This window comes from Podarcis cretensis (assembly GCF_951804945.1).
Source record: "Podarcis cretensis genome assembly, chromosome: 16".
Lineage (NCBI taxonomy): Eukaryota > Metazoa > Chordata > Lepidosauria > Squamata > Lacertidae > Podarcis > Podarcis cretensis.
The window spans coordinates 9,554,864-9,571,437 of record NC_137186.1 but is presented as its reverse complement, the minus strand read 5'-3'; the positions used below and the strand labels follow the sequence as shown (position 1 = coordinate 9,571,437).

General features: G+C 50.7%; 1 protein-coding gene across 13 annotated transcripts in view; it reads right to left on the bottom strand.

The window, feature by feature from the left end:
• Positions 1–1,385: 1,385 nt before the first annotated feature.
• Positions 1,386–16,574, bottom strand: part of UBAP2L (ubiquitin associated protein 2 like) — a 48,908-nt gene continuing 33,719 nt past the window's right edge. For 6 of the 13 annotated variants that reach the window (XM_079957932.1, XM_079957937.1, XM_079957940.1 and 3 more), the window contains 9 exons: positions 13,975–14,063; positions 13,616–13,669; positions 12,558–12,639; positions 11,049–11,266; positions 10,844–10,949; positions 6,709–6,776; positions 4,851–5,051; positions 4,484–4,519; positions 1,386–2,141 (listed from right to left, as the gene is read on the bottom strand). In XM_079957932.1, the coding sequence (XP_079814058.1) occupies positions 2,046–2,141; positions 4,484–4,519; positions 4,851–5,051; positions 6,709–6,776; positions 10,844–10,949; positions 11,049–11,266; positions 12,558–12,639; positions 13,616–13,669; positions 13,975–14,063 (950 nt within the window). In that variant the 3' untranslated portion in view covers positions 1,386–2,045. The remainder of the gene's footprint in view (positions 2,142–4,483; positions 4,520–4,850; positions 5,052–6,708; positions 6,777–10,843; positions 10,950–11,048; positions 11,267–12,557; positions 12,640–13,615; positions 13,670–13,974; positions 14,064–16,574) is intronic. The other 7 variants (XM_079957943.1, XM_079957936.1, XM_079957935.1 and 4 more) reach the window with 4 other exon arrangements.

The following is a 16,574-nucleotide window of genomic DNA, read 5'->3' as shown; positions in this document are numbered from 1 at the left end:
TTTATGGATGTTCTGTATGGTTCCAAGAGTGAAACACAGGTTAAGTTCAAGTCCAAGAAAGCAGCTGCTCTCGACTTGACTGTCTTGCAGTCTGCAATTCTTCTAGTCCATGCAAATCCATCCCCAAGATTTTGGCCCCCATAAATCCCAACGCTCCATTGCACAAAATGATGGTACATACAAGCAATGCCAAACTAGTATGCAGCATTGATTCTAGAGTTCTTCAATCTCGAGTCTGCAGGTGTTGCTGGGCTCTAACTCCTATAATCCAGAGTGTGTTTAGCCAATGGCCAGGGATAATAGGAGGTGTAGTCCCAACATAATGTTTGAAGGCCAATTATCTAATGGTTTATCAAGTCACTTGAAGTAGCTGAAAAGAACAAGGACTTGTGTACACATCCTCCTCTTGACTATACAGTAGTACCTCGGGTTAAGGACTTAATTTGTTCTGGAGGTCCGTTCTTAATCTGAAACTGTTCTTAACCTGAAGCACTACTTTAGCTAATGGGGCCTCCCACTGCCGCCACGTGATTTCTGTTCTCATCCTGAAGCAAAGTACTACTTCTGGGTTAGCAGAGTCTGTAACCTGAAGTGTCTGTAACCCAAGGTACCATTGTGTTTGTACCTTGCCTGACATCACAGGGGGTGCAAGTGGTAAATGAATGGCCAGCCCTTACAAAAATCCGTTATCAGAGCTCAAATAGGTGGGGGGAGGGGGGGGGAGGCACCATGACCTGGCCAGGGTGTGTGTGAGAGGCTTTCTCTGGTAGGCAAGAGACTGGGAAGGTGGAAGGAGAGAGATTGAGGAGGAGAGATATTGTGACCCTATTGTGCATGGGTAGGCAAACTAAGGCCCAGGAGCCAGATCTGGCTCAATCGCCTTCTAAATCTGGTCCGCAGACGGTCCGGGAATCAGCGTGTTTTTACGTAAGTAGAATGTGTCCTTTGACTTAAAATGCATCTCTGGGTTATTTGTGGGGCCTGCCTGGTGCTTTTACATGAGTAGAATGTGTGCTTTTATTCAAAATGCATCTCTGGGTTATTTGCGGGGCATAGGAATTCATTTATATATTTTTTTTCAAAATATAGTCCAGCCCCCCACAAGGTCTGAGGGACAGTGGACCGGCCCCCTGCTGAAAAAGTCTGCTGACCCCTGCTATTGTGGGTTGGGTAGAGAAAACAGACAAACACAGCAGTCCTGGGGAGATGGCTTCATTGTGGGGAATGAAACAGGCTTGGAGGGGGGGGGGGCTGGGGCTGCCTGGCAGGTACCCTCTAAGTGTGTGTGTGTGTGTGTGTGTGTGTGCGCGCACGCACACACACACACACACACACACACACACACAAAAACTATGGATGGAAAACGCAAGGCCCAGAGAACAGAGTGGGGTTTTCGTTTTTATATACAAGACACATTTATCCATTAAATTTAGAACACAGTACAAAAAAAACACTTCAACTAATTAATCTTACAATGCGGTTCATATCAATTACTGATCTTATTCCTAATAATAAAGGGGGGCATTGTAGTAGGAGGAGCGGGGAGAGAGAGAGAAAGAGAGAGAAAGAGAGAGAGAGAGAGAGAGGATTCCAGATGTTGACTCCTTTGGATCCGTCAGGCGGTACTTCTTCTTTTTTTCCCTTCCTTTTTCTGGGCGGGCAGGCGGGTGGGGAGGGGCGGGAAGAGGAAGAGTAAAGGAGTAGAAAAACGAAACAAAACAAAAGGCCCCTACGGCTGAACAGCTCGTAATCTGAATGAATGCAGAGAAAGAGAGAGAGAGAGAGAAAGAAAAGAAAAAAGATACAAATTCTATATTACATACAATGGGGAAGGGGGGGAAGAAGGTGGCTGGAGGGACGGGGGGGGGGGGAGGATGCTGAGCCCAGAGCCATGTTGGCCGGGGTCCGCCGGGGCTGTTGCAGGGCTGTGCTGAGGGCAGGGGAGCTCTTCTTTCCTTCTGGGGTCCTTCCTTCTTGGGTAGATCGCTGTTGTCCTTCCGTTTGTCTCTTGGTTGAAGTGTGTGGAGCCGCCTCGGAGCCTCCCCTCAATTGGCGCCCCAGTTGTAGCTGTTGTAGGCAGACTTGTTCGCCTGCGACTTCTGCGGGATGGAGGTGCCCTGGCTGCGCTGCCCAGTGCCGCTCTGTGCAGGAAGAAAAGGGGGAGAAGTAGGGAAAGAGAGAGGGGGGAAAGGGAAGAAGGTGAGCGAGGCTCGACTAGCAGCTAGCTCAGCTCCCCAGGCCTTATTTGGAGGCACGAAACAGGCTCCAGCAACCCATGAGCATGTGAAATGAGTAAATCAGCTCAAGAAAAGAGGTTGCTTCTCTTGCCAGCGACAGGAATGCTCTGGCTGCCTCTAGATCAGTGTTTCCCCAACTTGGGTTTTCAGCTCTTTTCAGACCACAATTCCCATCATCCCTGACCGCTGGCCTTGCTAGGGACAATGGGATTTGTAGTTCAACAACATCTGGGGACCCACAGGTTGAGAAAGGCTGCTCTAGATCAATGTTTCCCCAACTTGGGTTTCCAGCTCTTTTCAGACTACAATTCCCACCATCCCTGACGGCTGGTCTTGCTATCTAGGGATGATGGGAGTTGTAGTCCAAAAAAAACCAGCTGCAGACCCACCTTTGGAAAACACTGACCTAAACGCTGGACTGCAGCTCCCACCAGCCAGCAAAGGCAAATAAGTCAGGGATGATGGGAGTTGTAGTCCAGCAACATCTGGAGGACCCCACAAGTTTCTCGCAGCCCGGCTCCGGAGCAAGGCCAGGCAGGGCTTGGGGTTTTTTAATAGGGCTTTTGTTAGTCCACCAGCCAGAGCCATGTGCAGCACAGGGTGGGTGTGGAGAGATGCACAAAATGACAAGTTTTGGGTGGGGGTCGAAGCCAAGCATACTCCAGGAGACATACATGGGGATGACCTGTGTACACAAGTACAAATCTGCACCTGAGGACTGCCAATTCAGGGTTTGGAAAGAACCTTCTGCTGCCACTGCTGCCAAACAAGGGAAAGTCAGAAACCTTTGCCAATTCCATGGCAAGCGGCAACTTAGCAGTAGATCCTCGTTCTACTTTAGAGGGAAGAGTCTGGACTGTGCCACCAATGGCTGAGGACCATAGCAAACTGCCACAAACGCTCCCTGTGATGTCCCAAATCCTACTGTGCTGTTGGGTAGACAGGGAAAGCAAGGTACACTGGTGCCTCGCAAGACGAAATTCATCCGTTCCGCGAGTCTCTTCGTCTTGTGGTTTTTCCATCTTGTGAAGCACGGCTATTAGCGGCTTTAAGAAAAAGGAAACAAACTCGCAAGAACTCGCAAGACGTTTCGTCTTGCAAAGCAAGCCCATAGAGAAATTCGTCTTGCGAAGCACCTCAAAAAATGGAAAACTCTTTCGTCTAGCGAGTTTTCCGTCTTGCGAGGCATTCGTCTTGCGGGGCACCACTGTACTCCAATTCTAGTTGCAAAATCTGACGTGGAGAGTTTTACGAGCTGGCGGGGCAAGACACTAGCAGCTGCTATTAGTTATCAAAGCATAGCCAACAGTCTGGACAGCTCTGCCTGCTGGGCGTAACGGCACCTGCAGCTTATCTCTGTGCTTGGCCATTCATATCTGAGGTGGGAGACCTAAGATGGACAGCTTTTGATTTTATTTTATTCATCGAGCCGACTTGGATCCCGGTATTCCGTGGCGGGGAATCCACACTGCACACGACACAATTTGGTAGAGGAAGCAAGTGCTTCTTAATACAGTGCACGGTTAAAGCTCATCACCAGGGATAGCCAACATGGTGCCCTTTAAATGCTGAAGGACTGCAATTCCCACCAACACCCCAGAACTATGTTCAGGGATGATGGGAACTGCCAATCAGCATCATCCGGAGGGAACTTAGTTGTCCAGCCTCGTTCCTGGCGGAAAGAGCTGTTTGATGGTGGAACAGCTTGGATCTTTTGTTGGGAGGTTTCTAAGCAGAGGTTGCTTGGCCATCTGCCTGGAATTCCTTTAACTGTGCTATAGGGGGCTGGACTAGATGACCCTTGGAGTCCCTTCAAACTCTCCGATTCTGCTCATGACGTGCTGCCTCACTTCCAACACGTCCTGCCTTTGCTCCGTTCTCCCTAGAGAGCCTGTGCAAGGCTGGTTCACCATTGACCAGCCCCAGGACAGAGGGAGGAGCAGGGAAAGAAGATTTCTGTGGGTTCGTCGCCCTGTGCGTGTTGTGTGTGTATGGTTGTGTTTTTATGCCCACATCTGTCTGGGGCAGAGCTGGGGGAACTGGCAGTCTTTTCCAGGTTCTGCTGGACTCCCAGGAGCCTCCGGTCAACAGGCAGGAAGGAACGATGGGAGGCTGGAGTCCGGCACACACATGGGAGGAATGCAAGCTTCCCTCCAGCTCCCTAGCCTACGGCAAAGACTGACCACGGCCACCAGAGCGCAGCAGGATGGGCGCAAGCGATCACCCCCTTCCAAGAGGTTCGTTACCTGGTCTTCCTGCTGGCGTTGGAAGTACAAAATCGACTGTTTTGGGAAGGTGGAGGCAGGCCCAGGATATGGAAAATACAAGGAGACGTTATGACAGCCCCCCTGGACCCAAGTGTGCGAGGACGAGTCTGGGATGTGGCAGGAGGGGAGAAGTGGACTGGGTAACGAACCAGTAGATGGGGCGCGGTCAAGGCACCTCTTAGAAAAGTATCCCAGGGCCTTCCCTACTGCGTGTGCATGAGGTGTGTTGTTTTACGTCTCTGTGCAATGAGGGGGATGGAGATGGAGGAGGAGAAGAAGGAGGAGGGACCTGGAGACAGGTGGTGGTTGCCCAAAGGAGGGAAGGTGTATTGGGACCCGCCCTTACCTGCCCGTCCTGCTGCAGGTGGTGGTGCAAGATCTGGGAGTGCGGCTGCTGATGAGGCGTCAGGATGTGCATGAACGGGGCCGGCGGATATGCTGCGGCGGTGGCAGGGTTGATGGGGCCGCCACTGCCCAGTGCTGACGGCAGGTTGAAGGAGGCCGTGGGGGTTCCGGTGTGGAATCCCTGCTTCTCAAACGACTGCTGCTGGGTACACATACACACAGAGGGGCGTTTAGGGACAGGAATTCTACCCCAAGCATCTCCTATGTCCATAGCTGTCAACTTACAGATTTAAACATAAGGGACCAGCAGCCTCAAAATAAGGGATCAGCAGCCAAAATAAGGGATTTTGCTGTTGTGAAGAGTTACATACATTGGTAGGATTGACAGATGCTGTCAATCCAGTATGAGGTGGTTGCGGCGTTGCGGCGGCCGCTGAAGTGCCGCCTTTCTGCGTCCCTCCCCATCCCCTACTCTTCCTCCTCCCCCAGGCCGCCTCCTCAGCTGCCACCACTGCTGCCGCCTCCGGGCTCGCGGGCGGCGTGGGCAAGAGTCTCTCTCCCTCCCCCCGGGCGGGGGAGGGCCGATGGAACTCCTTGCGCTAGGACGACAGCGCCAGCACGCGCTCTCTCTCGCGGTGGAGGACCCTGAGCCACTCCTCCCCTCCCGAGCTGGGCGAGCATGAAACCTGGGAAATTTAAGGGACATCATCCATAAGGGACAGCAGCGGCACACGGCGCTGGGATAAGGGACTTTCCCGCCAAATAAGGGATGGTTGACACCTATGCCTATGTCGCTGGCAGGGAACCTGCGTCACCACCCCATACCCAGTTCCTGATGTTGCTGGGCTCCCATCAGTCCCTGCAACAGTCACAGAGTGGCTCAATGGTCAGGGATGATGAGAGTCAGGAGTGCAGCAATATCTGGCCATCTGCAATGTGCTCCACATGGGGCTGCCCTTGAAAGTGACTCAGAAACGGTCTGAAATGCAGCTGTCAGATTACCCACTGGGGTTCCATTCAGATCACACACAAGCCCTCTTTGAAAACAGGTTGCCAGTTCATTTCTGGGCCCAATTCTAGGTGCTCACATTAAGCGTTTAAAGCCCTAAACCACTCAGGCCCCAAATATCTGAAAGACCAGATCCTGCCCTACAGACTCTCTAGATGGGACCTGCTTGGTAGTTTTGCCTCCCTCAGTAGGCTCAGGGAGGGGCTGGCCAAGGTGTGGGCCTCCTCTGTGGCAGCCCCAAAACTGTGGAACTCCCTCCGCACAGAGAAGCTCCTGGAACCTTCATTATACAGCTTCTGGCGAATGCTGAAGATACATCTCTTTACCCATGGGCCTTTTGACTCCCAAGATGTATACAGGCAACCCTTGATTTGTGTGGTGTTTGTGTTCTGGGTCACTGCGTGTTTGCGTGAAATCATGTGCAATTGAAACACCTCGTTCTGCCCCTGCTCCACTCTTTTAATGATGTCTTTCTTGATGTTTTTTAAATGATGTCTTTCTTGATGTTTCTGGGTCACTTCTGGGTTCGGTGCTATGTGCATGTTCACAATCATGCACAAAATAATATAATCACAAAAAGCAGGGGAGGGGGTCCTGAAAAATACAGGCAACCCGTTTTAGGCACGACTAAATGTTGCACCTAAAACGAGTTGCCTGTATTTTTCAGGACCCTCCCCCGTTTTTTGTGACTGTGTTATTTTTGTTTCTCAGCAGTGGAAGAGGAGATTTTGGTGAGGAAACCGGGGCAGTTCCTTTGCTCCTACGCTCCAACTGGATTACTGCAAGGCAGCCAAGCACCCAAACCTCACACGGCACACTCAGGAGCCACCTCCCGCATTGAAGCACCAACCTGTGTTTTGGAGTAAACAGAACCAGAGATGTCTGGCACTCCTGTGTTACTGGATGTTACTGACACACCTGGAAAAGGGGGGGGGGACAAAGTGGCGTTAGCAGTTAGCTTGGTCGGTTGCATGCAAAGACTAAACTCTTCCCCTCCTGGCTCCCCTCCCCTAGCTCCTTCCCAGAGCGATTTGAGGGCGAGAACAGCCTCCTATCCATATCTTGATGTTGCAAAGGCTTGCTTTGGTGTACATGTGCGCACATCAGCTTGGATGCAGTGGAGAGATGCAAGAAGCAAAACAAGCAAGAAGCAAGAGGGAGGCACTGTGGGAGAGTGGCTCCCACATCCGAGAAACTGGTCAGTTGTCTTCCCCGGAAGGAGCAGGTTCACAATCTGGCAGTGCTGTTCTGTCATAGAATCATAGAGTTGGAAGAGACCACAAGGGCCATCGAGTCCAACCCCCTGCCAAGCAGGAAACACCATCAGAGCACTCCTGACATGTGGTTGTCAAGCCTCTGCTTAAAGACCTCCAAAGAAGGAGACTCCACCACACTCCTTGGCAGCAAATTCCACTGTCGAACAGCTCTTACTGTCAGGAAGTTCTTCCTAATGTTTAGGTGGAATCTTCTTTCTTGTAGTTTGGAACCATTGCTCCGTGTCCGCTTCTCTGGAGCAGCAGAAAACAACCTTTCTCCCTCCTCTATGTGACATCCTTTTATATATTTGAACATGGCTAGCATATCACTCCTTAACCTCCTCTTCTCCAGGCTAAACATGCCCAGCTCCCTTAGCCGTTCTTCATAAGGCATCGTTTCCAGGCCTTTGACCATTTTGGTTGCCCTCCTCTGGACACGTTCCAGTTTGTCCGTGTCCTTCTTGAACTGTGGTGCCCAGAACTGGACACAGTACTCCAGGTGAGGTCTTAAAGGTAAAGGTAAAGGTACCCCTGCCCGTACGGGCCAGTCTTGACAGACTCTGGGGTTGTGCGCCCATCTCACTTAAGAGGCCAGGGGCCAGCGCTGTCCGGAGACACTTCCGGGTCACATGGCCAGCGTGACAAAGCTGCATCTGGCGAGCCAGAGCCGCACACGGAAACGCCGTTTACCTTCCCGCTGGTAAGCGGTCCCTATTTATCTACTTGCACCCGGAGATGCTTTCGAACTGCTAGGTTGGCAGGCGCTGGGACCGAGCAGCGGGAGCGCACCCCGCCGCAGGGATTCGAACCGCCGACCTTTCGATCGGCAAGTCCTAGGCGCTGAGGCTTTAACCCACAGCGCCACCTGAGGTCTGACCAGAGCAGAATACAGTGGCACTATTACTTCCCTTGGAATGCCCAGGTAGTCTCGGTGGCCAGATGCTCATTTTACCATACTGATGCAGACGAAGTTCCTTGGAGTGTTAGGCCCTACCTATCGCCGTGTCTGTGTCTGCTTTCCTGATTAAGCGGTGCAGGGTCTGTATCTGGGAACAAAACCAGGGTGGGAGTTCCCAGCTACCCCAACCGCAGCCTTTGGAAGCCTTGCAAGTTGCTGCAGGAGAGGGACTGTGAGCAACACAACGGAAAGGGTGTTTCTGGGACCAAGGTGAGATGCGAAGCTCCCTTGTTATTTTTGCTGTTGCCAGGAGGTCTAACGCTAACATAATCTTGTTTCAGTTATAGTAATGAAGTGCTGGGGTTTTTTTGTATGCTGCTATACAGTGGTGCCCCGCAAGACGAACGCCTCGCAAGATGGAAAACCCGCTAGACGAAAGTGTTTTCCGTTTTGGAGGCGCTTTGCAAAACGAATTTCCCTATGGGCTTGCTTCGCAAGACGAAATGTCTTGCGAGTTCCTGCGGGTTCCCCCCCCCTTTTCCTAAGCCGCTAAGCCGCTTATCAGCTGATCCGCTGATAAGCCGCTTAACAGCTGATCGTTAAAAGCCGCTAAACCGCTAATAGCGCTAATCCGCTAAGGTGTCAATGGGCTTGCTTCGCAAGACGAAAAAACCGCTAGACGAAGAGCCTCACGGAACAGATTAATTTTGTCTTGCGAGGCACCACTGTATTTGCCGCTAGGATGCCGTTATGAAATGGCTCTTGCAGTGGTTGACTGTGAGACATGCTTCTGTTTTCTTTGCTGTTCTTTTGGCTGGAAAGAGGCATGCAAATGAAACTACAAATGAACGAATCTGATGGAATCTGTGGAGAAATGTGGGGCCATCAAGAGGACCAACCCAATGGAGCTATTTTTGAGGAGTCAAAGCAGGCATAGGCAAACTCCAGCCCTCCTGATGTTTAGAACTACAATTCCCATCATCCCTAGCTAACAGGACCAGTGGTCAGGGATGATGGGAATTGTAGTCCCAAACATCTGGAGGGCCAGAGTTTGCCTATGCCTGAGTCAAAGGATGGCCGTAGCATTTTATAACAGACCCTAATATTATGAGCATGCAAAGTTGCCTTGTCTCAAGTCAGACCACGGGGTCCATTCAGTCCCAGATGATTTTGGTTCTCCGGAAGGCAACTCTCAGGAGCAAAAAAGGCTAGTGCTATTCTAGGCTGCATCCACAAACATCTAGTTTCCTGGATCAGGAGAAGTAATAGTCCCACTCTATTCTGCCTTGGTCAGGCCACACCTGGAGTCCAGCTCTGGGCAGCAGCAGAATTTAATAAAGATGTTGGCAAGCTGGAAGGTGTGCAGAGGAGGGTGACCAAGATGATCAAGGGTCTGGAAACCAAGCCTTGTGAAGAATGGTTGAAGGAGCTGGGTATGTTTAGCCTGGAAAAGAGAAGCTATGATAGCCATCTTCAAATATCTCAAGGGCTGTCCCATGAAAGATGGAGCAAGCTTGTTTTCTCCTGCTCTGGAGGGTAGGACTCGAACCCATGACTTCAAGTTACACAGAAAGGAGATTCTGGCTAAACACCAGGAAGAACTTTCTGACAGTGAGAGCTGTTCGACAGTGGAATGGTCTTCCTCAGGAGGTTGTAGGCTCTCCTTCCTTGGAGGTTATTAAGCAGAGGTTGGATGGCCACCTGTTATGGTCACTTTAGTTGAGATTCCCGCATTGCAGATGACCCTTGGGTCCCTTCCAGCTCTATAATCCTATGATCCCTACCCATCAGCCATCCTAGCCGCGGATGATTGGAGCTGGTGTCCTGCAACATCTGGAAGTAACCATGTTGGCTTTTGCCTCGATTTTTAAAAACGAACCACTCTGTTATATTTATAAAAATATCTATACAGTGGTACCTCGGGTTACAGACACTTCAGGTTACAGACTCCGCTAACCCAGAAATAGTACCTTGGATTAAGAACTTTGCTTCAGGATGAGAACAGAAATCGCGCGGCGGCGGCGGCAGCGGGAGGCCCGATTAGCTAAAGTGGTGCTTCAGGTTAAGAACAGTTTCAGGTTAAGAACGGACCTTCAGAACGAATTACCGTATTTTTTGCTCTATAACACGCACCAGACCATAACACGCACATAGTTTTTAGAGGAGGAAAACAAAACAAAACAAAAATATTCTAAACGAAATAGTGGATGTATGATTTTTGTGGTTCATGCTGTGGCCACAGACATGTGATCTGACAGTGAGTTTGGAGTAGCCCAATGCAAAAATCCTGAGGATCCATGTGGATCCATGCTTTGTAACCATGGAGGAGGGAAGGAAGGGGAACCATGGATCCTCTGCTCACTACTGCAGCAGATCCCCCCCGCCACCCGCAGGCATTCGCTCCATAACATGCACAGACATTTCCCCTTACTTTTTAGGAGGAAAAAAGTGAGTGTTATGGTGCAAAAAATACGGTAAGTTCTTAACCTGAGGTACCACTGTATACCGCTTACAACAACTGTGCCCAAAAACCATATATGAAAGTTAAAAGTCAGAAATCATGGTAACTCTTGCTGAAAGATGTTGGCTTGCATACTAAGCCTGGCGGAACCCAAGTTTCCAGCAGGCATTTAAAAGGCTGCAATGGAAGGGCCTGCCTGAAGATTTCTAGTAGCAGGGCGTTCTGCAGGACTGGGCTGAAGGCACCAAAGGTTTGGCCCCTTGCCACCGCCCAGTGAGCCTTGCCAAGGCAGGGAACGGCGGCAAATGATTCCCCTTGCAGACGATCTCACGCCCTCCCTTCAACTCTTGTGGCCGCCCCACCTACTCACCGGTGCTGTATCCATGGGAGCCGTAGCCGCTGGGCTGCTGGAAGGGGGTGGCCGAGGCGTTCATGCTGACGTTGACGCTATGCTGCTTGGAAGAAGTGGGAGCCACCTGGGGAAAGCAAGAGGCTGGGGAGTGAGCAGGGTGGGAGGAAGCGGCCGGGTCTGGCTCTACCCCAGCCCCACAGCTCCACAGCAGGCCGGCACTCACGGGGAACACAGCTGGCCCGTACTGGAAGGTGCTGGGCAGCCCCGGGACTCCGGTGTAGTAGGGCAGGCTGGTGTAGCTGTAGCCGGGAGGCAGGGCCGGGTTCAGGAACGTCTGCTGGGTGGTGTGGTGCGTCTGGGTCTGGTTCTGCTGAGGCTGGGCCAGGGTGGTGGCCGGCGCGGGGGAAGAGGCGTCACCGCGGCCAAACTTCGTAAGGTCACCTGGGGGGGAAGGGGAGAGTGAGAATAATAATAATAATAATAATAATAATAATAATAATAATAATAATACAGTAATGCATCAAACATTAAAAGCTTCCCTAAACAGGGCTGCCTTAAGATGTCTTCTAAAAGTCTGGTAGTTGTTCTTCTCTTTGACATCTGGTGGGAAGGCGTTCCATAGGGCGGGTGCCACTACCAAGAAGGCCCTCTGCCTTGTTCCCTGTAACTTGGCTTCTTGCAGCGAGGGAACCGCCAGAAGGCCCTCGGAGCTGGACCTCACCCTTCAGGGATACTGGGCCAAGGCCGTTTAGGGCTTTAAAGGTCAGCACCTACACTTTGAATTGTGCTCGGAAACGTACTGGGAGCCAATGCAGATCTCTCAGGACCGGTGTTATATGGTCTCAGTGTAGGGTCCCAATGGCAAAAGTGTGCATCTAGTTTGCCACCACCCTCCTCCAGCAACGCAGGGAGATTATGTCACATTACTGATAGGATACAGCTGCCTCTGCGTGTTGTCCACCACCTTGCTCCACTTTCTGTGTAAATGATGTTTGTAAATACTTTAAATACCCTGTATTTTTCAGCGTATAAGACGATTTTTTTTTTTTTTTGCTACCAAAAAACCCCCTTTTAGCCCAAAATTGCGGGTCGTCTTCTACATGGATAGTGAATGCACAGGGGTCCATCAAATGTCTGGGTTTTTGGCTTGGGTGGGGCAGAGTGTGGTGTTTGGCAGGGTGATTGGTCGGTGGGTTGGTCTTGGTTTGCCTGAAAAAAAGCTCAATGGCATTGAGGGCGATTGCCCCCAGAAGGCTGAACAACTTTTTACCGCCGCCGATTGCTCGGATTTTCACTTCTAAAGTTATGGAAACCCTAAAATATTGATTTCCTAATTTTGGGTTTTAAAAAAAAGGGGTTGTCTTATACACAGAAAAATACGGTAAGTGGCAACCCACCCCCACAAGAAAAACCCACCCAAAGGACCTAGCTTGGTGCCACCAAGTTAGTGTTCTAGCAGGTATCTTTCTATATAAAGAAGAATGTAAGATGTCGTCATGCTTTGCAGTTCACGTCGCTCCCTTCCCCATTCCCTTTTCTTTCACGTGTCATGTCTTTTAGGGAAGGAACTGCATTGTCCCTTGGAGAGCCTCTTTCGACTGATGGACAGGATATGAATACTGGAAATAAGTTTGTTGAACAGAAACCTACAGAACTAGCCTGATTAGGACGACAACTGAACTGCCCTTCCTAGGTGACTTAAATCCAACTCCCTTCCCCAACCGTCTCCTACCAGAGTAAGGATTGCTGCTCAAGCTGGCGTCTCTTCCAGTAAGCGGGGTGGTCTGTGTGGGGAACGGGATGCTGTAGTAGTCCTGGAAGAGAGGCAGGAGGAGAAGCTAAGGATGTTCATCTCAACTGGGGAGGAGGAGGGAACTGGTCTCCAGGGACCAGAATGCAACCCCAGCACACATTTGAAACACGTGACCTCCCCCAAAGAATCCTAAGAAATGTCGTCTGCTAAGGATGCTGGAGGCTGTGGCTCTGGGAGGGGGAAATTACAGTCCCCCAGGATTCCTTGGGGGGAGCCTTGGGCTTTAAATGGGCACAGCGGGGATCTGCCCCAAGTAAAACGGTTGGCGTCCTTGTGGAAAACAAGAGCTATATCCAAAAGGGCAGGCGAAGGAGAAGACCAAAAGCAGTAAAGGTAAAGGTACCCCTGCCCGTACGGGCCAGTCTTGACAGACTCTGGGGTTGTGCGCCCATCTCACTTAAGAGGCCAGGAGCCAGCGCTGTCCGGAGACACTTCCGGGTCACGTGGCCAGCGTGACATCGCTGCTCTGGCGAGCCAGAGCCGCACACGGAAACGCCGTTTACCTTCCCGCTGGTAAGCGGTCCCTATTTATCTACTTGCACCCGGAGGTGCTTTTGAACTGCTAGGTTGGCAGGCGCTGGGACCGAGCAGCGGGAGCGCACCCTGCCGCAGGGATTCGAACCGCCGACCTTTCGATCGGCAAGTCCTAGGCGCTGAGGCTTTAACCCACAGCGCCACCTGCTTTATTAGATAATGGCAAAGTACCACTCCCAGGTGTCACATAGCATTTAGCGGATGTTACGGGGTGGCATACAAATGTCATTGACAAAGACAATCTGTTTTCAGTTTATTTCGGGGGGTTTTGCATTTAAGATTATTCCAGTCTGCTCCATTATGAAAGTGCTACAAACATTGCAAGAGAAGAACAAAGGTATCCTGCTACACAATGCAGAACAGCGGGAGGCGGCATGTTTTCTAAGTAGCAATGATGATGATGTTATTTTAGGAGGGCAGAGGGAGGGCTGAATTTAACTCACCAAGGGGAATCTCGTCTGAAGCATCTGTAGGTCGTCGTAGCCATAAACCTGCGGCTGCAAGAGAAGCAGCAGGTTAGGGAGAGGCCCGTGTCTCTCACAAGGGACGTTCATTTTCGTATTGTATTGTACTGGTTTGTTTGGATTCGCTGCCCATAAACCAGGATTATTTCAAAGGTCTTGGGTTGTTGTTGTTTTTTTGTCGGAGTCAGATGTTGCAACACAAGCAGGCTGGAGGCTGCTTTGACTGCATCTGGTACCGACTCCAGGTTGATTTCCCATGCTCTGTCCCTCCTGCCATGCTATGGTCAAGAGCCAAGCAGGATCTACTGGCATGGAACTGTAAAGCGGCCCCTACTCACCGGGTAGGCATGCAGCAGCCCTGGAGCCATGATGTACGGGTTCGGCAGCAATGGCGGCACACCTGGAGGCAGGTTGGGTGGAGCCTTCCCTATGGGGAGAAAGCAGAGTTAACTATGGACATCCCAGGACCACTGCCCCATCCTCTCCCACAGGCACCGAGAAGCGGGGAGACTTACAAAGAGAGAGAGAGCGCAAACCAAAATTTTAAAAGTGTATGACTGGCAATATTAGATACGGAAGAGTAAGGATAAAGCCCATAGCTGAGTGGGAGGGAACAAGCGTCTGTGCGCAGAAGATGGCAAGTCCAAAGCCTGCTGTCCCTAGATGTTATTGGACTCCAGCTCCCATCAACCTCAGCCAGCATGGATAAGGGGAGTTGTAGTGCAGCAACATCTGGCCACAAGTATTCCACGTCCTAGACACATGTCCCAACCAATCGAGGACCATGTAAGTGCACTTGCAGAGGTGCAAAGCAGGGATGGGCACCCTGCGGCCCTCCAGATGTTGCGGGATTTCAGCTCCCATCAACCCCAACCAACAGTATGGGATGATGGGAGTTGTGGTTTGGAAATACCTGGAGGGCAGAAAGTTCCCTATCCCTGGCTTAGGGACATAGGAAGCTGACTTCGGCCAGTAATAATAATAATTTATTTATTTATTTATTTATACATACATACATACATACATACATACATACATACATACATACCCCACCCATCTGACTGGGCTTCCCCAGCCACTCTGGGCGGCATCAACCAAGTATTAAATTACAGTAATACATCAACCATTAAAAGCTTCCTTAAATAGGGCTGCCTTCAGATGTCTTCTAAAAGTCAGGTAGTTGTTGTTCTCTTTGACATCTGGTGGGAGGGTGTTCCACAGGACGGGTGCCACTACCGAGAAGGCCCTCTGCCTGGTTCCCTGTAATTTGGCTTCTCACAGTGAGAACCGCCAGAAGGCCCTCGGCGCTGGACCTCCGTGTCCGGGTAGAACAATGAGGGTGGAGACACTCCTTCAGATACAGTGGTGCCTCGCAAGACGAAAATAACTCGTTCCGCGAGTCTCTTCGTCTTGCGGTTTTTTCATCTTGCGAAGCATCCCTATTAGCGGCTTAGCGCTATTAGTGGCTATTAGCGGCTTAGAAAAAGGGGGGGGGAGGGAAAAAACTCGCAAGACTCGCAAGACGTTTTCGTCTTGCGAAGCAAGCCCATAGGGAAATTCGTCTTGCGAAGTGCCTCGAAAAACGGAAAACCCTTTCGTCTAGCGGGTTTTTCGTCTTGCGAGGCATTCGTCTTGCGGGGCACCACTGTATACTGGACCGAGGCTTTTGGTATATTCAGCTCAGTATTGTTAGCATTGGACTTCCTTCATCAGCAGAGGGAAGGACTACATGACTTTGGAGCTCTGTACCAACTCTGTGATCCTACAGTCTGTGCCAGGGGCACCTCCAAGCATTGCTGGACCCAGCTCCCCGCAGCCAGTCAGTGTGACTAATGCCCAGGGGTTATGGGACCTGCAAATACAGCAGCAACCTTATCCAGTCCTGCTCCAAACTAAACTAGTCGCTAGTCACAGGGACTAGACATAGCTGAAAAGGAGGGATTGGACGGCCAACGCAATGAAGGTGCACCCATGCTTCAGAACGTGTGGCACAGAGGGTGCTCACAGTGTTCTCCCCACTTCTTGCTTTATTATAGGGCTGGGGCAAACCTGTGACAAACCCCCCACAAGAGGTTGTTGGACTACAACTCCCATTAGCCCCACATAGGAAGCCAATGGTCAACGGCTCATAGGAACTGTAGTGCAACAACAATTGGACGCTTATAAGAGGGCAGGAAATGTGAGAACCAACCAACCATATAAGCACAGCTCTGCTGGCACTCTCCATTGTTAAAATCCCCCTCCCTTTATACATCTGCCTCCTCCATGAGAGATCTGGAGGGTGGAAACATGAGAACGGGCCTTTTCTGCTTGGCTCCCCGTTTGTGGAATGTTCTCCCCAGGAAGGCTCACCTAAACACCTTCGTTACATATCTTTAGGCGCCAGGTGAAAACATTTCTCTTCAAACAGGCTGATTGTTATTCTACAGCTTTTTAAAAATGTGTGTGTGTGTGATTTGTTATTGTTTTATTATGTACAGTTGTACCTAGGTTTGCAAATGCCTTGTGATTCCAACGTTTTGGCTCCCGAATGCCACAAACCTGGAAGTGACTGTTCTGGTCTGCAAACTTTTTTTGGAAGCCAAACGTCCGCCATGGCTTCCGATTGAGTGCAGGAAGCTCCTTCAGCCAATCAGAAGTCGCGCCTTGGTTTTCGAACATTTTTGGAAGTCAAATGGACTTCCGGAAACAGATTCAGTTTAAGAACCAAAGTACTCATTTTATAAATAATAGTAATATTATATGAATGACCGTCACGTCAGCTCCAGTTCGGCTCCGGCAAGCTCTCTCTCTCTCTCTCTCTCTCTCTCTCTCTCTCTCTCTCTCTGCTCAAAGCAGAGAAGAGAGGCTTAAGGGAGCTCAGAGCTGACCACTTGGCTGGCTGCTAAAGAGATTGCACTTGCCTTGCCTTACAGAGACACTGTCCAAAGAGGGAAGA